A 17,821-nucleotide genomic window follows, 5' to 3' on the forward strand; every position below is an offset into this window, starting at 1 on the left:
AAACACACCAGAATTAGAAGTGAACATTGATATACCCAAACATTGATATTCCCAAACATGGAGACCTGGGCCAAAATTTAAATCTGATTTGTCCCACCCATGCCATGATGATGATGATGATGATGATGATACTCAAAATTTTAGGGCAGGTGAAATGTCTTTCTCAAATGCATCAATAAAAAAGGTAAATTGGAAATAGTTTCAACAGTTTCTTGAAACTATATCAGATCTTTAACTGCCTGAGAATTCTATGCCACTTACCACTATTTTAGGAGAAAAATATCAGAAAACTATTTGGCTAGGATAAGACATTTATTGATAAAATATTTCAAACATACTAAGAAATACGGTTCATAAAAATTAATGAACAGTTAGCAGTGCGTGGATATAAATATGCCATAGAAATGACATGAAATTTATTTTCAAAGCTTTTGGCAATAACTGGGCAGTTTAAGATATTTATCAAGATTGGTTGGAAATGACTAATGAACAGAGGAAGATTTTGATTCTGGTCTCTCGCAGGGTTTTGGAGTTACAGATTTTGCCTCAGTTGCCTGGACATTAGCAGCAGATTGGCGAGAACTACATTTAGATTCAATATCAGTTGGTTTTTCATCAGTTACCAATTCTCCTATTTTTTCTTCTTTAATTTGTTCAGGCTGATTTGTTTCTGGGGTTTCAGTGCGAGGTAAGCAATCTTTTGCAACAGCTGGTTCTGGTTTTGGTACATAATTTTTTTTCATTTTTTTGTTAGCATTTTTTAAGGCCTACAACAGAAAAAAAGTTCGCTATATTAATAGATTGCTTCACAAAGTAATAAAACACACACACACACACACCCACCACACACAAATCCACGTCACAAATCCACTGCAGGGTAATTCCTAGCAAACATCTAACTCAATAATTCTTGTATGCATCCAATTCCCCAACCATCTGATACTGATGATAAAGTAAAACCTTGAGCTAGATCTAAATTAGATCAATGACCCTTATAATCCTTTAAACATGAAATTAAATAAAGCACAATAGAAACAATTAAAACTAGACCTAACCTTCCCCGACCACATACATGCACACACACACACACATACAACATACACACACACCCATGTTTACATAGGAGACAAATCTCCGACAAAACATGTGACAGATTAACTAAAGAATGAAGAATACAATAAAAAAAACATGAAATTTGGACTAAGTATGGCAAGAGGATTAAAAATACTAAGAGACATGCATGAGTGTCTCTGTATACACATGGTGATTGTTCCTTCTTTACAGATGATTGCCATCACCATGTGCCTCCTTGTTGTCAATGGCATTTCTGACATAACATCTCTAACCTCTCAGATGACTATTCAGTCCCATTGTAGATCTGCATAGTTTGAAGGGAAGTCGACAAGTGAAAGTTGTAATTTACTGTGTGCTTCCAGCTGGTTAGATTTGCACTCATTGTCAATCTTCTGTCGCTATAAGACTTTCATTAGATGGAACGACAGATGAAGTCACCATAAAGAGACATCTGTATGTCACTGGATTATGGTGATGAATGCTTGTACAACACAAATGCCAATGTTTGGCGACCGCACTGCTACTGGTGCTACATAAAAAGTGCTCACTGCGCTCTGTGAAGAGGTTGGCTTTAGGAAGGGCATCCAGTCATCGAAACCATGTCGATGCAGATAATCAAACATGACACAGTCGTCTGACTGGCCAGCTCTTGTCAAACTATCCATCCCATGCTAGTATGAAAAAAATGGGCATTAAATGATGATGATGATGATGATGATATATATATATATATATATATAGGAAAAAAGAATTCTCTGATGTTTTTTCGGCTGACGAGTACGAGCCATCTGTATTTACTGCATTTTTTGTAGCTTATTAAAGATGTCTTCATACGAAACAATTGTACCGAGATTTTAATCCATTCTTGTTGCTTTTTTCCTATTTGTAATCACCCCACTTGTCGTATGGTTAACACCATATAGATTTCCGGTGCATCCTAGTTAAGGACCATATTCATGTGAATTCATTAGAATTCACTTGAATCTCAATTACTTAAACCGAATATATATATATATATATATATATATATATATATATATATATATATATACGGTTAAGTAATTGAGATTCAAGTGAATTCTAATGAATTCACATGAATATGGTCCTTAACTAGGATGCACCGGAAATCTATATGGTGTTAACCATACGACAAGTGGGGTGATTACAAATAGGAAAAAAAGCAACAAGAATGGATTAAAATCTCGGTACAATCGTTTCGAATGAGGACATCTTTAATAAGCTACAAAAAATGCAGTGAATACAGATGGCTCGTACTCGTCAGCCGAAAAAACATCAGAGAATTCCCAAACATCAAAAGGGGTAGATACAAAAGTTCAAGACTTTTCATCGGATCTCCAAGAATCGAACTTATCTGCGATTCTTGTAAATTTCAATAACAATCTGTTCCTCTACACGATATGACAGTCACTTTGCTTTTTACTCAGACTTTCCTCTACACGATATGACAGTCACTTTGCTTCTTACTCGGATTTTCAGAAATTTTGCATGACTGTATCCGAAAATTTCTTCACACAACTTGATTAGCAATTCAATATGAGCTATATGTAGACATGCACAAATTCTGTAAGTTTAAAACCTTTCATCGGATCTCCATGAATCGAACTTTCTTCAATGCAGTTAATCTTACACCCTCTTTTGTATCTACCCCTTTTGATGTTTGGAAATTCTCTGATGTTTTTTCGGCTGACGAGTACGAGCCATCTGTATTCACTGCATTTTTTGTAGCTTATTAAAGATGTCCTCGTACGAAACGATTGTACCGAGATTTTAATCCATTCTTGTTGCTTTTTTCCTATATATATATATATATATATATATATTATATATATATATATATATATATATATATATATATATTTATTTATAAGTAGAGGGTAATGATATGAGTGATAGAATGACTTTATAGCGGTTTTGGCTGCTATTTTTAACATGTAAGGGTATTGAGGGTGATAGCAGATAAGCAAGGTGTTAATGATATAGAACAGTACAGTGGGAGAAAGTGAAGAATGGAGACAATTAGTGTAGATAGTTGTGTGTGTGTGTGTGTGTGTATGTGTACACACATACACACACACAACAATTCCCTTTCTGTTTCTTTCTAAATCCACTTGCAAGGCTTTGACCAGCCTGGGGCAATAGTAGAAGACACTTGCCGAGGAACCTAAAACCACAAGCTTCTTAACCACACAGTCATTTTATATGAAGATACAAATGTCTTTCATTTTGAAAACTCTCTTACACCAAGGCTATATTCTTCCAATTGTTTATCAAAGTTTTTCTTCATGTTGCTTAAAGCTTTTACTGATTCTTGTCTCCGAGCAGTTGTATTCAGTCCAGAGCACCCTGCAAAGTAAACAATTATGTATGAATTAAAAAAATTAAAATTGAAACAGCTTTTTACTGTTGTTTAAAAAAAAAAGAAAGAAAACAAAAAGAAAACAAAACAAAACAATTTCAAATATAATGCTCTTTTTCAATTGCTACAGTGCAAAAGTATTTATTGGATGTATAATGACAAAAAATATCTGAGGTTTATTTCTAAGGAAGTTGTTTTAATTATGATCTTGTAATCTCATATCTATTATATAAAATCCGTTCTGTCTGTCTGTGTGTGTGTGTCTTCTAGGATCTCGGGCATCCTCCATCCGATTGTGCTCAAATTTGATATGTAGATACTGACGGTATCAGGGCATGTATAAGTCTTGAAAAAATTACAAAAATCGATTCCAGGTGAGAATGTGATCGATAAAGCCGTGGGAATGTGCATTTGTAAAATCGTTTTTCTTGGAATAGAAAAAAAGTCTATCTTTATTTCTTCTTTTGCTGGTGTCTGAAATTTAGGTTAAATCAGTATTTCGCAAAGGGGAGGTCTATGGGATGGTCAGACAAGTTGTTTTGAGAAAATTTGGTTTAAATGTTTGACAACTCAGCACCGTCCATTGGACGGGGGCGTGTTTTGCTAGTATAAAATATACAAGTAATCATAAGTTCCATGTTAGCTGGTATATAAGATGCACAATTTGCGAAAAAGTCTCAAAAAAATAACCCTATATCCTGTATACAAAGTTAGACCTTCCATTAGCTTTAACCCTTTAACATTTAATCTGGCCATATTGAACTGGTACTCCATCAATTATGACAACAAGGGTTCCAGATGATCCAATCAGTGGAACAACCTGTTTGTGAAATTAATGTGCAAATGGCTGAGTACTCCTCAGACACGTGTACCTCTAACCTAATGTAGTTCTTAGGGGGACTTAGCATGAAACAGAATGTGACAAGGCTGGCCCCTTGACATACAGGTACAACTCACTTTTGCCAGCTGAGTGGACTGGAGCAATGTGAAATAAAGTGCCTTGCTCAAGAATGCAACGTGCTACCAGGAATTGAACTCACAATCTTATGACTGTGAACCAAAAATCCTAACCACTAAACCATGCACCTTCACAAACTGACCATATTAGGCCTTGCTTTGTGTTTACACTGACCTCTCACACTTACTCTTCCGTGTCATTCTGAAAATAAACAATCACAACAGTGAAATCTTGAAACTATGAGATAATCTCTGATTAATTCAAAACAGTGTGGATAAATGGGGATTTACTTTTGACAGTAATCTGAATGCTAAAAGGTTAATGCACTAAAAAACTTTTTTTCTTGAATATGCCCTGCTGAATCAGGGTGGGGCATCTAATATACCTGTGTATCTTTTATGCATTCAAATTCAGTTGACAGTTGTAAGCAAAATAATAAAAAAATACCTGGTACTTTTAAAGGGAAATCCCAGGGATCAACGAAACTACCCCATGGAGAATTTTTTGAACGCTTTACACCTTCAAGTAGATGACCGTCATTGTCTGCAATAATAACTGTGAATCCATCTTGTTGTTTTGGATTCTGAAATAAATAGTTCTTTTGTAAGATGAAGAAGAAATTAAGAGAGAGAGAAAGAGAGAGAGAGAGAGAGAGAGAGAGAGAGAGAGAGAGAGAGAGAGAGAGAGAGAGAGAGAGAGAGAGAGTGAAGGGTGATAATAGACTGTAAAGATTGATCAAAAATATAAATTTGAAATAAATATTTCTGCAAACATAAAGGCTAGAGAAATAACCAGTGATTAAATTCGCTGAATCCTGTTTTTGAGAATACACAGCAAATATATGCAATTTTTAACTAGAGACAACTGTTCCAAAACAAGTCAGGAAAATGAAGAAAAAAAAAAAAAATAGAATTTCAAAATGTAACAAAATATACTTATTTTTAATAGTAGAACTAAAAGTAAATAAAACTATAAATAATTTTTCTCTAGAGGCACAAGGCCAGAAATTTTGAATGGAAGGTGCATGGAGCTAGTTGATTACACTGACCCCAATGTTCAACTGGTACTTATTTCATTAAGTCAGCCTTAGTGAAATTTGAACTCAGAAAGTAAAGACAGACGAAATGCTGCTTAAGCATTTTGTCTGCCAACTCACTGCCTTGATAAAGCTATTAATAATAGCATGTAAATATTGGGTTAAAAAAAACCCCAATATTTTACATGCTATTATTATTATTTATTAAGGTGGTGAGCCGGCATAATCGTTGGCACACTAGAGGAAATGCTTAATTGTATTTTGCCCAAGGCAGCGAGCTGGTAGAAACGTTAGCACGCTGTTTGAAATGCTTAGCGGTATTTCATCTGCCGCTACGTTCTGAGTTCAAATTCCGCCAAGGTCGACTTTGTCTTTCATCCCTTCGGGGTTGATTAAATAAGTACCAGTTACATACTGGGGTTGATATAATCGACTTAATCCGTTTGTCTGTCTTTGTTTGTCCTCTCTGTGTTTAGTCCCTTGTGGGTAGTAAAGAAATAGGTATTTTGCCCATTGACATATTCTGAGTTCAAATTCTGCCAAGGGCACCTTTGCCTTTCATCCTTTCAGGGTCGATAAATTAAATACCAGTCAAGTACTGGAATCGATGTGGTTGAGAATCCCCCTCCCCACAAATTCCAAGCCATGTGCCTATAGTAGAAAGGATTATTTATAACTTTGTTTTCACAGTGGTTGACTTTACCTTCAATCTTTTCAGGGGGTGGTAAAATAAATACTATTTGAGCACTGGGGTCAATATAATCAACTAGCCCCCCCCCCATTTCACCCTTGTACCTATAAGAGAAAGGATTATTTATAACTTTGTGGTGCTGGTGCCATGTTAAAAGCACTAGTGCTGGTGCCATGTTAAAGGCACTCATGCTGGATCCATGTTAAAAGCATTGGTGCTTGTGCCACATAAAAAGCACATAGTACACACTGTAGAATGGTTGGTATAAGGAAGGGCATCCAGCCATGGAAACCATGCCAGAATAGGCAATGGAGTCTGGCGCAGTCCCTTTCCTGACCAGCTCCAGTCAAACTGTCCAACCCATGTCAGCATGGAAAATGGACATTAAATGATGATGATGATGATGATGATTGTCTAATTTGAGTTCCACCATTAAAAATGATTTATTTCATGCCTCTTGAAGATTCTGAATTCTTATGGTGTACACAATATTTATTTTTATTTTCATTCCTTTAGACACCCTTACAGCATACGGCTGCAACAGTGTGAGAAACATAAAATTAAGTTACTTAGCAAAATAACAATCATATTTAATTGTAAAGAAAATAAAGAAATGCTGAAAAAATTTTTTACCTGGCTTAGTTTATTTGGAATCTCCCAACGATTTGATCGGCAGAAGGCATCTTCATACTGTAATATTAAAACAAAAAGTTGACCAGGTAAAAGAACTGTTTTCTGGAGAAGTGAATCTAAAACTTGCAGAAAGCCTTCCAGAGAAATACATTTAACTAATTTAGTATATTACTGGTATTTATATAGTGACATAGAGTGTGTTCAACCCAGGGCAGCCCTTGAATTTGCACTCCTCCATCCTATATTTCAATACAGCCTACACAGGCTAATACAGCAGCCCTAAAAAATGCTGTCCCTGTGAAAGTGTCACCTGGGATAGACTGCCTCATCCCACACCCTTTCCTAGGCATGCTACTAGATTTATGCTATAGATAACTCAGTCGATACAGTTCATACCTCTCACTTTTTCATTTGGTGGTGGTGGTGGAGGTGAGGCTCAGAAAAGAAAGGGCAGTATAGATGACCCTTTTCACAAGTTCTAAGACTGGCAGAGAAAAAGAACAAAGTTAACCCAAGAATAGAGACTTGGTTCAAATGTTCATAACAGAGTGGTTCTTGCTAGACACTAAACACTCAAGGACCAGGTAGTAGTGCTAAAGTGGATAGCAGATCAAATCTACCTAATTCACAGTCAAATTCGATTTCAATTAAGATACACAAGACACTGAATCTGAACAACGTATTATGAATCATGTAGCCTGTCCTCCATCCTTTATTGGCACTACACTGCAATTGGAAGACATAAGACTGTAAAAAATATGAATGGACCCTCCAGTTGTCCTGTTTAACATCTTCTATCTGGTGACTTGGGTTCCACTTGCAGAGCCCAGGTCCACTCTGTAGCAAGCAGTTGGGACAGGCCCCTGGTTTGGGAAACTTTCTTTCCTCCTTCCCAGTAGTATTAGAAACCTCGAAAAAGGCCATGAGTATTGCCTTCTCTCCTGGATAAGAGACTACACACACACCCACACACACACACACACACATACACATTGTTGTCATTGTTGCCATCATTGTCGTCATCATCATCGTTTTATACCTGCTTTCCATGCTGGCATGGGTTGGATAGGTAATCATATGTCATTTCTTATTGGACACTACTGCCCTTAAAGACTTTATGTGCCATTTGGCTTTGTTTTTTTTATATCCTTCCTATGACCAACCACTTTTACAGAGGATGCTGAAAGTATTTTCTCATGGCACTAACATTAGAGTACGTTGTAGCCTAAGGCATGTAGATTGAAAAATGGAATAAGGAGACATAGCAATGTCAGCAGAAAGGCCAGAAAAGTGTTGTTGAGAGGTGGGATAGCAGTGCACTCAATAGCCTCAGGTATACTCTTTACTCTTTTACTCCTTTATTTGTTTCAGTCATTTGACTGTGGCCATGTTGGAGCACAGCCTTTAGTCAAGCAAATCGACCCCAGGACTTATTCTCTGTAAGCCTAGTACTTATTCTATCGGTTTCTTTGCTGAACCGCTAAGTTACGGGGACGTAAACACACCAGCATTGGTTGTCAAGTGATGGTGGAGGGACAAACACAAACAAACATATATATATATATACGATGAGCTTCTTTCAGTTTCCGTCTACCAAATCGACTCACAAGGCTTTGGTTGGCCTGAGGCTATAGTAGAAGACACTTGCCCAAGTTGCCATGCAGTGGGATTGAACCCGGAACCATGTGGTTGGTAAGCAAGCTACTTACCACACAGCCACTTCTGTGCCTATGTTTATTTACTCTGGTGAACCAGGAAGAAAGTAGGGAAGAGACAAAGAGTAAGACGTAGAAGATTTAGAATTCTATATATTCAGCTATCTGAGCTAGATCATCAGTATATAGGAGTTTCCATGGACAGCTGGCCTTGAACTTGTCTGTGCTGTCCGGAGGGACTATGATGAATAGAAAGGGACTGAGGATTGAATATTTAGTGTGACTGAATGGTAATGAGTACAGTGAAGTACAATGATGTTAAATTCATAATTGTACTCATCACTGACTTTCATGTTACTGAGTCCATTTTTCTACATAGAACTCTCATAAGCCATTTATCTACAGTTTGTTTCTTAAGTGACCACCAGGTCATTAAGCATGGTACCCAGTCAAAGGCTACACAGAGTTGCTACTCTTTAGTAAATACTTCTGCTGTATTCTTCATACTAGGAAAATGGCATCTAGTCTAATTCTATTCCTGAGCTGTTGTGCTATGACTCTTTTGTTGACTTTCATAACTTGGCCAACAATTTCATATCACTGTAATTTCCTCTCTCCAATACATCTCCTTTGTTTTGGTAGCAGTTTACAGAGATACTATGCCACTAGTTATTGCACACACACACACACACACACACACTGGAAAAAACCACAGAAGAAAAGTTGTAACATTGCCAATGGAATTCAAATATTGCCTGCTGTAAATCATATGCAGGCATCTCCTGCATTACAATTTCCTCAGGTTATGCAATTTTGTGCTTCTGAGAATTGTAAAATATGACTACTGATTTCAGGTTATGGCCTGTAATTTGGAGAATTTAAAAACTACACCTTCTTCTTAACCAAAAGGCTTCTGCTCAGCCAAGATTAAAATATAGATAATAATATGATATACTAGAATTAAGATACATACATACACATACATACACACATACACATACAAATGCATACACACACACATGCTCACATACATATATATGTACTAGGTTGAGTCAAAGGGATTTTTTAATTTTCACTGATGCTATTTGGCAAATTGTATCTCCATGTTGTATCATTAATTTGATACAACTTGTTATCCAATCACTACTGAATTGTTTATTGTTTATTTGCATATATAACATAAAGGGCAAAGACCCCTTTGATCATTAATGACCATGGAATTGCACCTAGAAAGCTCCCCTCCGAGACACAAGGCCAAGCAAGGTGGTTTAAGGAAGACCAGCAGTCACCTATGGATACCAGCTGCCCTTCTCCATGCCACTGATGTTATCCAAGGGAAAGGTAAAGTCCAATACAGCTTGGCACCAATAATGTCACAACTCATTTCTACAGATGAGTGAACTAGAGCAATGCGGAATAAAGTGTCTTGCTCAAGAACACAACACACAGCCTGGTCTTGGGAATTGAATTCACTACCTCATGATTGTGAGCCCAATTCTCTAACCACTGAGCCATGTGCCTTCACATATATAACGTCTTATAATAATTCTGCTTGTCATTGTGTGACTTAGCTCATCAGTAATGCTTTCATGTGATTAGAGAAAAAGAGAGAGAAAGAAAAGAGGGAGAGAGAAAAAGAGAGAGGGAGAAAAAGAGGGAGGGAGAAAAAGAGAGAGGGAGAAAAAGAGGGAGGGAGAAAAATAGGGAGAGAGAAGCATCCGTGATGTGAGGTAGAGGGAATGTAATTGTAATGCTATCATGTGATTGGTTGAAGGGAAAGAGAGGAGAAAGAAAAAGGAGAGGGAAAAAAAGGATAAGGTGAAGTGTGAGACAGAAAGAGGAAGAAAGAAACGAGGGAGAGAGAAGCGTCCATGACATGAGGTAGAGGTAATGTAATATTTATTACATGTTTAAAAAAGTTAGTTGACGGTAGAAGAAGAGAGTTAAAATATAATTTTAGCAGAGGGGTGATGTTCTGATAGTGAAGTTAAAGAATGGCAGAGAGAGAGAGAGAGAGATGACGGTGGTAGAGGTGGTGGTGGTGGTGAATGGATAGTGGAAAGTGTATTTTTTTAAATTGAACTAAGTTTCTTATATCACCTATTAACGTATGTGTATAAGCGCAATTCTGTGAAATATTCACGCTTATTTACGTGGCAGATATATGCAATTTAACTAAAGGTTGTATCATATGTACAGGATATTTTTTTTGCTTATGGGGAAAATGGAAAAATAAGAGCAAATATTCATTATATGAGTATTGTGAATTAAGTCTATAAAATTGTGTATAAAGTATATCACCATCATCATCATCATCATCATTTAATGACTGTTGTTTATGCTGGCATGGGTTGGATGGTTTGACCAGGCTGGCATACTGGAAGGCTGCACCAGACTCCAATGTTTGATTTGGCATGGTTTTCTACAGCTGGATGCCCTTCCTAATGCTGACCACTCTGAGAGTGTAATGGATGCTTTTACATGTCACCAGCACGGGTGTCCTTTGCATGACACTGGAGTGCTTTTATGTGCCACCAGTATGGGTGCCAGTTTGCATGACACTGTATCTGCCACAACTGTGATTTTGCTCAATTCGATGGGTCTTCTTCTTAAGCATGACATAATGCCAAAGGTCTCAGTCATTGCCTCCGTGAGGCCCAACACTCAAAAGGTGCTTTTTACATGCCTGCAATTTTGCTTGACTTGATGGGTTTTCTTCTCAAGCATGACATAATGCCAAAGGTCTCAGTCATTGCCTCCATGAGGCCAAACACTTGAAAGGAACTCAGCCACTTTGTCTCTGTGAGGGCCAATGCTTGAAAGGTGTTCTTTACGTGCCACCAGCATGGGTGCACTTGGCTTGATGGGTTCTCTCAAGCACAGCACATTGCCAAAGTTCTCAGTCACCAGTCATTGCCTCTGTGAGGCTCAAAGTCTGAAGATCATGCTTCACCACCTCATCCCATGTATCCCTGGGTCTACCTCTACTACGGGTTCCCTCCACAGTTGGAGACTGGCACTTCTTTACATAGGTATATATATATAAAGTGCATTAAGTAATCACCATATTCCAATTTCTTTCACTTTTCAATGAGTAGCAGATGATCAACTATCTTTCCATACAGACACAACACAGGTTACACTTTCAGGTTTTTTGGATAATGTTTTCAGAAATAACCCAATAGGTTTGCCATTAATTCCGTGAAATATTCATGGGCCCCCCACTATTATAAACATTAATTGTTTATAATTCTTTATTTTATATAACATATAAACATTAATAGTTTATTCTTTATTTTACAGCTTTGATAATGAATGGGGAAAAAAATTAGAGCTATTTTATGCTATCTGCGTTAAAATGAACTGACAGCAAGGGAAATGGCAAAAAATATTAATGATATGGAAGGCTCAGGAACTGTCAACAAATATGTGACTGGCACAAGACTAATTCAGACATTTCAAAAAAGATCATATCAGGCTTGAAGACAAACCGAGGTCAGGGAGACTTTGTTATGGAAGATGAGGCCTTACTTGAAATACATGACCAACAGCTAAGAACAAGCACTCCTAAATTGTTGGTAAAACTTGGTCCTTCACAAAACACCATCAACTGACACCACCATAACTTCAGCCTTGTGAAAAGACATTGATGAGAAGCTCCTCATGAATTAACCAATGACCAGACTCAATGATACATGAACATTTGCAAACAACTACTGGCAAATCCTCAAGATGCTAATTTTTGGCACAGATTCATAACTGGGGATGAAAAATGGAACTAGCAAGAGAAATCAGTGGTTCCATTCTGGTCAGGCTTCAGAACTTGTTGTCAAACATGAGCAGTTTGAACAGAAGATCATGTTTAGTGTTTGATGAAATTTGAAGTGTGTGTTGTACTTTGAGCTTGTCCCAGATGGTCATGCTGTGAACACTAACCTTTATGTTCAACATATACAATGAGTATATAATGCTTTGAAAACTTGCTACTTGACTTTGATCAATTGAAGATGCACACTCCTACAGCATGACAATGCCCCCAACATGCACTACTAATGTGACCAAGTACAAACTTGAGGAATTTGAAGGGCTGGCAGTGCTACCTCATCCTGCTTGCTGTCCAAAACTTGCACCTTTAGATTACCACCTTTATTGAGGTATGGCTAATTTCCTTCATAAATGGAGGTTCAACAATGTGGATGATGTTGAAAATGGATCCATGGAGATTTTTGCCTCTAAAGTAGCCAAATGGTATAAGTATGGAAATGAGCTTCTGACACAATGATGGCAATATACAATAGAATATGATGGTATACATTTTGGTAAATAAACACTTCTTGTATGTAATTTGTTTGAACTATTAACTAAAGCCAGAAATATGAAAAAACTTTTGACTCAACATAGTATAAATGTGTGTGTGTATGCAAGTTATGTCACTATCAACACTTATAGAGTATGAGACAGAATTTTCCATTGTGAGTATTTGTGTATTTGTGTATATTTCCATGAGTTATGGTCTATCAATTTTCCACCTCTCTACTTATATATATATATATATATATAATATATATATATATGTGTGTGTGTGTGTGTGTGTGTGTGTGTGTGTGTGTGTGTGTGTTTCTACACACACTCTTACACATACATACACACATGTGCATATGCATGTACACACGTGCACACACACACATACACACACACACTGTAAAGTGATAGGTACATACATGCAGTAAGTGCTCAGGCTGCTTTGCTGCCTAAATTTCAACTTGAAATGTAACAAAAAAAAAAAAAAGCATGGATGTCATAGCTACCTAATGAAGATCAGCTTTAAGCAGTGTTTCAATGGAACAAGCATGTGTATAAAAGAATAAAAGTATAAACAGGCAAAGAATTGGAATCAGGTCAAATTATGCCATTTGTATATTTAAAGATTGACACAGCATGAGGGTAAAATTGAATATTACAGGAGTTTAGATTACAAAAGGTTTCTAAAAGATTACTACTACTACTACTACTACTACTACTACTACAACTACTACTACTACTACTACTACTACTACTACTACTACTAATAATAATAATAATAATAATCTTTTCTACTAGAGGCTCAAGGCATGAAATTTTGGGGGAGGGGATCAGTCGATTGCATTGACTCCAGTGTTTCACTGGTACTTAATTTATCAACCCTGAAAGGATGAAAGGCAAAGTCAACCTTGGTGAAATTTGAACTCAGAATGTGCAGACAGACAAAGTGCCACAAGTGCATTTCGCCTGGCATGCTAATGATTCTGCCAGCTTGCTGCTCTAATAATAATAATAACAACAACAACAACAACAACAACAATAATAATGATGATGATGATGATGATGATGATGATGATGATGATGATAATAATAATAATAATAATAATAATAATAATAATACTGACAACTCTATGGAATATAACAAATATGACAGAGATGAATCTGATAGCATTATTTTAACCCCAGATAGATGTCTTAGTAATAATACTAATAATCAAACATAATGGAAGTCCAATAGGAAAGGATGCAACTGTAAAATGCATAATAATTGTCCATTACAAGGCAACTGCAGTAGATTTAATATTGTTTATGAATACACTGTCCTTAACAAACAATAAAACTCCATGAGGATATACATTGGTAACTCATCTGAGCTCTTTTAAATCTACTAAACACAATAAGTCTACCCCATTAGCTAACCACATACACAATCTTAAGAGAAATAGTGTACCATATAATATTACTAGGTCTATCATTAATACTGAAATGTCATACTAGGGAAGCCATGCATCATGCTGGTTATGCTTAAAAGAATCTATACAAATCCTATTACACTATTCACCACAATTACTTGAATTGACAAAATGATGTGTTTATCACTTATGCCCAAAGAGTCTTCAAAACATTCTGATTTTATCATAAGTCTAAATGTCACACTTTGAATCTATCCACACAGTTCTCACCTACATAAACTATAGGTGCATTATATGTTTAATTTAATTTAATTCTTAGAGCACCCTGTCATCCCTCTTTTTATACTATGACATACCATCCTACATCCTTCTCTGAAATGCTTATTTACTATTCCTATTCTAAATTTACCACTTAATCAAACTTTATATGATATCATATTCCATGATTCTTTATTTTACTCTACATTCTGCTGGTAATTCCAGTACAACGATTTAACTAAATATTATATTCCAGTAACCACTTATTGTATTCCCAGTTAATGTAAAAGATTTAAAGCTCTTAATTTTTACTTCTATGCTTCTCCTATACCTACATTTAACCATATTCATACTTTTCATTAAACTTGTTAAATCCTTATTCTTATAATAAACTAGCACAGATACCCAGTGTCACTAATGTCACATGGAATTGTAAAATTAGACTTTTCTTTTATATTTTCTAATGAACTAGAATACCTAGGATTCAAATTTCATCAAAATTGGGGATTAAGAATTTTAATGAGGGTTCTTTCCCTCTTTACACACCCTAACAAAAATTCTAATCATGACATATTTATCCCATACTAATCATCTTTATGCCCTGATTCCAAAATCCAAATCTTAGAAAACCTATTCAAAGGATTTTGCTCCTGAAGAATGGAGCTGAGAACCACTGAATTAACATAACATTTTCCTACCCATACACATTGCACTGATCAACATAGAACACATCTGGAAATAGTTTTGTAGATTTTATCTTGTACTTTACTCCCCACTCTGAAACTGTAGCTCCCTCGTCACATAATGCCCCCTTTGGTTAGCTTAGTTAACTGATAATTCAAATTTACTTGTCTCATACACTTTTGCTACTCTATATGTATCATTCATGCCATCCCACTTAGCATCCTCTTTCCATACCCATATTGGCACAGGCCACTTCTTTCTATATGCATTCCTGTAATTCTTGAACTTTATATATCTATCCCTTGTCATATATGTTAGTTTCTATCTGTTTTCTTATCAACACCTTATATTTTTTGCCTCTTTTCTTTTGAGCTCACGTCAGTATACCCCATACCCATTATAAGGCAAATTAGAGTTACTATGTATTGTATGAGCTGACATTGTCCCTTTGCTCATATGCTACATGAATCCTTCCAACAGAGATTCCATGAGACATTCTAAATGTTGGGTGGCCCTTGCAGACCCCAAGCACAGAGGTCTGGAGGGGAGCCAACATGCTGAGCATTGAGGCAATGATGCACAAGCACCATTTACATTGGACTGGACACCTTGTTCAGATGAATGATTGGAGGATCCCTGAACAGTTGCTATATGGTAAACTTGTTTGTGGAAAGTGTCCCAAGCAGAAAGTAAGACTACAATTTAAGTATTGTGCAAATCCCTCATTGAAGGTATGTGAAATATGAGCAGTTAATTGGGAAAGCAATGTCAGTTATCACAACTAATGGAGGTAATGAGAAAGGATGGAGTAGGTATTTTTGAAGAAACATGCATTTTGCATGCTGAACTTAAGTGAGCTGCTCAAATAAACACCAGCAGTGTAGGGAAGAGGGGAAACTTGATCTACAATATCTACAGACATTTATGTTTATTATGGAACTGGGCTTATTAGTCACCAGTGGAGCTGCAAAAGTAATGTATAATTTTGTCTGAGTTGACAATGTTCTTAATGATCATGTGATGATCTTCCTTGATCACAAGTAGATAGCCATCATATACATATATATTGATCTAGGATAAAAAAAAACAATTCAGTCAACATTTAAAATTTACAAGAGCATCACTTTCTCATGTGACTGGTTTTCATTTCAGATGGAGTTGTTTGTACTATTGTTGTTGTAGCTGTTGGCCATTAAGAAGTCACCGACTGGTAATGCCAGAGGTTGAACTAGTGTAGTCTTGGTGTTGATGCTGATGATAATGGTGGTGATGCTACATGGAACTATTTTATTTATTAGCCATTCTTCATCCATTGATATTGCTCTCTACACTTGCACATTACATTGACCATCCCTCTCCCTGTTTCTGTACTGTGCTTGCCTTTCTTTCAATCTTCTGCACACACACACACACACAGATCCAAAATTAGGGAATGGAGTAGATAAAATCCAGGTTACATGTTTCATAGCTAGCAAACCTCAGAAGTTGTGATTATCCAAACAAGAAGTAATCCACTAGCCACTTGTCAGGCAAAAGACACCTTAATCAAAAGAAGTTTACATTGTTGTCAAGGGATCCCATGTTGACTTGCATGATTTCCAATCAAATCTCCTGCAAGTAAACATAAGATCCCTTGATGACAATGTAAACTTTTGATTAAGATATTGTTGGCCTGATTAGTAACTAGTGCATTACCCTTCATTTGGATAATTACTACTTCCAAGGTTCTGCTAGCTATGAAACATATGTAACCTGGATTTTATCAACTCCATTTCCTAATTTTTGATTTCTTTTTGCATACACAGCAACCCCTGCTGCAAACCATAATCTATAAAACAATCTTTTCAGCTTATTGAATTTCGATACGCGAAAAATTTAGGACCTTCTACATCAATAAACCACTATTATTCCTGAAAGTTGTTTTTTATACCCTCTACAGACTACTTGAAGATCCTACTCTTTTCCTAAACCTTGATACTTGAATCTTACCTATATATATATATATATATATATATATATATATATATATATATATATATATATATGTGTGTGTGTGGTAGTTAAAAAGACATTAGCGTCTATTTCTAATTCAGTATGTGGCGAGGCACTTAGCTGACCCCTGATTATAATTATGTATATAACTGTAGAATATATATATATATATGGTTCAAAATTGTACAGTGTGTGTGTGTATGTGGGTATATATATATATATATATATATAATGCATACTTACATAAAACTGTATAATGCATGTATAAACATATATGCACATTTATAGTGCATGTGTGTGTATTGTCAATCATTATAAAGATAAAGCACGGTGAGGTAGAAGCAGAGAAAATGGATAAATACACTTCGTTACCTGATTAGCAGAGAATTGTCTCGACATTTCGTCTAACTTTTCTTGTTTCGTTTAGAGAAACAAAAAGGTAAGAATGTTTCCCTTGGAAACGGTAACTAAGTCATAAATACACGCATAAAATAGTTATGCAATTTCAGAAGAAAAAGTAAAAAAAAAAAAATAATGAAAAGGAAAACAATAACCAATATTCATTTTTAATAACACATTGTACAAAATTTGAAAAACAGGAATTTCGGAAGGATGGTTTTTAAGTATGTAAGAGCCCAGGAAACTGAATGCGTATAAGTATCCAGCTTTAAAAAATTCCGGCCGGAAATACGTTCTCATTGAAGTATCAATAATTTGATATAATATTTGATAAAAAATTAATAAATCAA

The 17,821-nt window shown here is 36.0% G+C and overlaps 1 protein-coding gene across 1 annotated transcript; it reads right to left on the minus strand.

Annotated features, from left to right (window-relative positions):
* Nucleotides 1-299: 299 nt before the first annotated feature.
* Nucleotides 300-17,591, minus strand: LOC115212286 (protein Flattop homolog). Its single transcript, XM_029781129.2, has 5 exons — nt 17,445-17,591; nt 6,770-6,826; nt 4,857-4,992; nt 3,335-3,438; nt 300-767 (listed from the first exon to the last, which is right to left on the minus strand). The coding sequence occupies exons 1-5, from the start codon at nt 17,469-17,471 to the stop codon at nt 483-485; spliced, it is 609 nt and encodes a 202-aa protein (XP_029636989.1). The 5' UTR covers nt 17,472-17,591; the 3' UTR covers nt 300-482.
* Between the last annotated feature and the right edge of the window lie 230 nt (nt 17,592-17,821).

The sequence above is a fragment of the Octopus sinensis genome, linkage group LG5 (genome assembly GCF_006345805.1).
Source record: "Octopus sinensis linkage group LG5, ASM634580v1, whole genome shotgun sequence".
Lineage (NCBI taxonomy): Eukaryota > Metazoa > Mollusca > Cephalopoda > Octopoda > Octopodidae > Octopus > Octopus sinensis.